Raw genomic sequence first — 6,000 nt, forward strand, 5'->3', positions numbered from 1 at the left:
AAAAACGGTTAACTTTAAGAATATACCAAGCAAATGCCATTTTTTAAACATTACCTTAACAGTTTATATATGAATGTCACAAAAACAGCAACAAAACATGTTAATTACTCAGTCTAAAAGCAAATCGGTCAAGGGCAACAAATGAGACGATATTACTTGTCAACTATTCAATCTTACAGTTTTAACAATGGTCTTTGTACACAGCTGTTACACACGCGGAAGATTTACTGTAATAGTTGAAGTGTAGACGATATTGAAATGGCGAACAGAGAAGTATCGAAAGATTTCAGCGATTCATTAAACTGTGGATGTGACTCTGTAACTGAAATGTTTTGTGAATCATGCACAATAGACGATAATTATTCCACGGCGGAAGAATTTTGTGTTGATTGTGTAAAGTATTTCTGTGCAACGTGTATGAGATTTCATAAACGATTTCTTCTTAATCATGTACATCAGGATCAACATTCTATGCCGCAGGACTTTTGCCTTGAAATATGTGAGGTACATCCTAAGGAGATAATAAAATTTTTCTGTGAAGCTTGTAGCAGATTTGCCTGCTCAGAATGCAGGAGTAATCTTCACCAAAACTGCAAGACTGTCAGACACGTGCCTAAATTAGTACAAAGTATTGAAAAAAGTTCAAACTTCCAATCGTTTAAAAGCAAAATTGATCATAGTGAAACAGAACTAAAACGAATAACCGAATCATTGATACAAGCAAAATATTCAGATGTAGAAAAGTGTTGCAATTATGCGAAAACAGCCATTAAAATTCAAAGAGAAGAAATGAATAAGCAATTTGATGGTCTCGAAATGAATATTCAGAGAAGTATCGAGAAAATCAGAACTGATGACACCAAGCAGCTGGACGATCTAACATCACAATATAATCAACTGAAATCGAAATGCGAGTCTTTGAGACGTAACGTGGAAATAATGCTAACAACAGGACAGCGGAGCAAGCTATGCATTACTATGAAGAATTCTGAGAATGTTGTGGATTTATTTGAAAAGAGTATTGCAGAAATTGAAAATCTAAGCAAAGTGCAGAACTACATTTATAACCCGAACAGATATCTTCAGGCAGTAATAGAAGACTGTGATAGAGTTGGATATCTTGCCGATTCAGAAAACTTAAAGGTAGGTTACAGTTATGCTTTATACTGTTTAAGATAAGCATACATGTATACGTATAAATACATTTCCTCAAGATTCAATGTGGTGCAGCAATGACTTAAATATAGGACTGATAAATGCTTTATTGCCGAAAAATGCACCGTCACAGATAAACAAATAATAATCATTACGATAGACATTATTATTATTATTATACCAGATTTGTTGAGCGCCCTTTTCATATGAAGTATACGTTCAAGAGCGCCTTACAATTAAACATGTGATATATCACAGATATGAAGTAAAATCACAAAAACATAGATATGCAATATTAAGACTAAAGCTGAAACTGAATAACTTGATTAAACACCCAATTATATAAATGATTTATTCGAAGGCTTTGTACATAATAACAAAAAAAAAAAAAACAGTTATTATAAAAATAATAATAATTACAATGATAACAATTACCGCCCTTTTGTAACACGAAACTAAACTTCTTTTTAAATAAAGAGATGTGCCCATAGGATATCATGTTGAACTATATATGAAGAATTCATATGTGCAGTTTGAAAAATATCATGGTGGTTCGTTCATAAACTTGGTTTAAAATACACATTTTGTACAAATACGTATATACAGTACAGTGCAAAATACTGAATCTTCTTTTCAGTCGATCAAAAGAAACAGACAAGGAATGCATTACAGCAGACCCAAACATGGTCTGTTCAAGAATGCGTTACAGAGCTGTGGCAAAAATGAAACTTGTGATTTTCTGCAAGACGACATGAATGTGTGGAGAGCAGAAATTATCAACATAGCTGTCATCGGTTGTTCCGGAGCTGGCAAATCAACGTTTATAAATAGTATGTGCGAATTTGATCCTGAAGATACGGCTGCGGCAAAAGTTGGGTTGACAAAAACGACCAAAAATATTACTCCGTACTCACTCCGAAGAAATGAAAACGTTAAGCTTTGGGACTTTCCTGGGTTTGAAACTATGAATGTGAAAAAGGAAAGGTACTTAGACTTATTTAGTTTAAAGAAGTTTGACTTTCTTATAGTTGTTACATCAACGCGTTTGACAGAGACGGAAATATACTTGATGAAAGAAATTGAACATCATGGCAAATTTGTTTACCTGCTTCGAAGCCATTTCGATTGTGATGTAGAAAGTTGTTTACTGCAAAATGATTTCCGGAATGATGACATTGTGGAAACGCTTAGAACACGGGTTATTTCTTCGTATACCCAAGTCTTAAGGGATTTAAAAAGTAATGGCAACGTGTTCCTCATTGACGGTTGCGCTTTAAACCAGTATGACTACGAGAGGTTTGAAAAAACGATTATTGCCGATGCCGCTAAAATCAGTGAAAGTAAAGCACTTGAAATTATCTTTGCCTTGCCAATTACAACGAAATATGCGAGGGAAGTTAAGACTGTCCGACTTGAACAACAATTAACTCGAAAAGCTTTGCATGCTGCACTTTGTCTTCCTTTATATATAGAAGTTGTGAGGTCTTTATTAAAAGAGAAAGAACTTTATATCAGGCAGTTTCCTAATCCAATTACATTAGGGCTTAGTTTAAATGCAGATATTTCAAACGTAGAGGTCGAGCTGTCAGATTTAGAAGAAAGACTGTATCACAGTCATGTTCATTCGGCAGTAGATAAATTGTTTCAACACTGTGACAAGACGGCACAATTTCTGTTACCTTGCTTCGATATTGTCCAAATGTACACGCTTTGTAGGGTTTGGTTACAGAAAAATCTTGAGCGTTTGCTGCCAAGTTCATAAGTAAATGAATGCATTAGTCTGCTCAAATACAAAACGATATTTGATTTCGCCTACATATACGCAGATTTTATAGTGGTTATAATTCCATAGATGTAAAGGAAGCAGAATGAAACAGGAGACGTTATAATGGATTCTATGAACAAAATATAAAACTGGAAATGCTTAAGCTCAGGAATGGAAATACCTAAATGTTTCATTAGATGCAATATTGAATAGTCATAGAACTAAACATATTGTACAAGGAAATATACTTGCGAGGATGCGGAACAGTGTTTAAGAAATGCACAGGACATAAGAAGTTGGAGTGTTTAGTTTATACCGATATGGAAATCAGCGTCATTTACTCTAGTCTCACTACTAGTCAAAACCGCTCAGAATAGTGTAATCGTCAGGTGCTAGCTTGACAATGGGGTTTCAATAACCCGATGACTCAATTTTTGAGGTGCAATTATCTTCATTTTATTGTTTTAAGGTTATTGTGCAGTTACATTTTTTCATTTTTATCGTCTTGTACAAGTAAAGTTCCGCTCATAATACTTCATAAGCGATAAATTACGCCATCTGTGCCAATTGATTCCTGAAATCAGAGTGCAAAGTACTTTTTATTTCGAGCCAAGATGAAAATATGACTTTTCTCTGACTTTGGATATTGAATCTAAAATTCTCGAAGAAGCAAAAAAGAGAAATATCCACTTCACAAGCAGAGACATTGATAAGTGTCACAGGAAGGGTAAACTCGTAGATAACGTAAGCAGAAGGGTGATTATCGAATTCACTAATTCGAAGCTTAGGTAACGCCTGTATGCTTCTAGGAAGGAATTATGCCGATGGTATATTTGTACAGGAAAATTCGACTCCTTATCGTGAAAATCTTGCCTTCCATGCACGACAGTTAAAAGGAGAAAATACCTTTTGAAATATTGTCAATATGAATGATATAATAAACCTTATATCAAATTAATGTATTACTTTATTTAGCTCAAACATATATATTGTGAAACTACATTGATATTTTCTTGCCTATAATGATGTTTGTGACTATGTGTAAAATGATCGGTCGGATTTGTATTTTATTTTATATTAGCAGCTGATTTGTCTGTGATAAATTATTTTTATACTATTTTATACAAATATAGATGTTGATTAGTTAGAAACATTGTTGTTTTAGTTTCTTTTTGTGGAAATTATTTTAGTTAAGTTTGGAATAGTTTTAAAAAGCCATTTGCTCTGTTTGTTTGACTGTTTTCCACCACTTTTTCTCCGCTTCATATGAGGACGTGGAGCTTTTGAGCAGTGTTAGCTTGGTCCTTTAAAACACCTTTTTCTTAAAATTATTGCATGGACTTGTCTCCTTTCAGTTGAAATTCTTTTTATACTTATGAAGCTTGTCCCAATCACTTCATAACATTTTTGCAAAGTAGTTGTGCCTGCACTTTGTGCATATTATCAATTTATGCATTCTATGTGTTTCAGTTCTTTATTTTATTATTTTCACATACATTTTAATTGTCATCAACCTAAATGTCTGAGGAATTTAACATGTAGAAATATGATATTTCCCTGAGAAAATTGATATTGACTAACAACCTGTAGAATCTTGAGATGACAAGGGTGCCATGTATCAGCTAGACAATGGAACTAAAAATCCAACCTTCAAGAAGTCTGTTATTACCCATTTTAAATATATTGTGTAGTTAACTTCATCAAAAAAATAATAATCAAAGTATCATTTTCTGAATAAGTGTTATTAGAGGTAAAAATATCCTGAATAGATATTTGGAAAAAATGGAGACTCCACAAAATCTTTATTGTAGGTTTTGGTTACTAGTCTAAGATAGATATCTCCTGCAAAACATGTACTTTTATCTCTATGCATATAAAAGCATGCACAGTTATAACACTTTACAGTGGTAAGTGATTAATCTGTAAATTGTTATCAAATCAAGAAATATCCTTGGGAAAGTGGTACATTTTTGTACTGAAATTTGTCAACAGAAATCTTTTTATAAGCCACAGAATTTCACAGGATAAAAACTGTTGAGAAAGCTACTGCTGGAAAGAGAAAATCGCTTCTACCTGTATAATATTATATGTGTCAAAGTATGGGAACAATAAAGGTAACATAGATAGATTACTTTTTCCATTTGAATCATTAATATAACATGGACAGGATTAGATTGCCAAACAGTGTTCACTGAACTGTTTTTCTGTATAATTATACTGTTTTCCTTGTGTAAAGTGGGTTTAGAATAAATCTCAATATTTCAATATCAGCATCATTTCTCCAACATTCAAACACCATTAACCTTGAAATCTGATCTAAATGCAAAGATCTGATGAAAGATGTGTTAATTCTCTCTTCTGGTAACACAAATGATACAATAGTATTCAAGAATGAATATAGGTGGATTATTGAACCTAATGAAGAGCTTATATATAAATATTGATGCAGCTTTTGAATCGAACCAGTCAATATGCAGACGCTTAAAACAAAATTAGTATGATCATTCTGGAGTATCCTAAATCAAAGTCAGTTCTCAATGAAATTTTATACAGGTCTATACAACATGTATGTCAACTTTGAAAAGTAATATAAGATTTTTTTGTGCCTTCTGTGTTGGCAATTTGGGCAACAGAGACGTTACAACACCTATATTCACTTCAAATACTCAGATGAATAATGCATGTTCCAGAACGACTATTGACAGTTTGAATGTTAAATGAAATGGTTATCACAAAGATAGTTATTCATTTACGAAATAAACATAACGTATAAAATAAAATAAGACGATGTTCAACTGCCATCATATTTTAGAATATTTTAACTCGTTTCATTAAGCATACATTTATATGGCATTTATCTTGAAATGTTACCGGATATTGTAGTAGAACGCGTGTTTAACTTTGTATCAGAGTTAAAGTATTCAACTTTTAGTCCAAATTTTATATCTTTTTACAAATAACAGATGCGTTAAACGACTGTGCTATAATGTGTAAGAATGTTTGAATTGTTTGAATAATACTCACCTTAACTTAAATTTTAGAAAACATGTTGATGACGGTTTTATTACTCATACTGAAGT

General features: G+C 32.6%; 1 protein-coding gene across 1 annotated transcript; it reads left to right on the forward strand.

Annotated features, from left to right (window-relative positions):
• Positions 1–171: 171 nt before the first annotated feature.
• Positions 172–4,056, forward strand: LOC128554442 (uncharacterized). The gene is made up of 2 exons (XM_053535727.1): positions 172–1,143; positions 1,793–4,056. The coding sequence occupies exons 1-2, from the start codon at positions 259–261 to the stop codon at positions 2,915–2,917; spliced, it is 2,010 nt and encodes a 669-aa protein (XP_053391702.1). The 5' UTR covers positions 172–258; the 3' UTR covers positions 2,918–4,056.
• The last annotated feature ends 1,944 nt before the right edge of the window (positions 4,057–6,000 follow it).

Source organism: Mercenaria mercenaria, unplaced genomic scaffold, assembly GCF_021730395.1.
Source record: "Mercenaria mercenaria strain notata unplaced genomic scaffold, MADL_Memer_1 contig_5042, whole genome shotgun sequence".
NCBI lineage: Eukaryota > Metazoa > Mollusca > Bivalvia > Venerida > Veneridae > Mercenaria > Mercenaria mercenaria.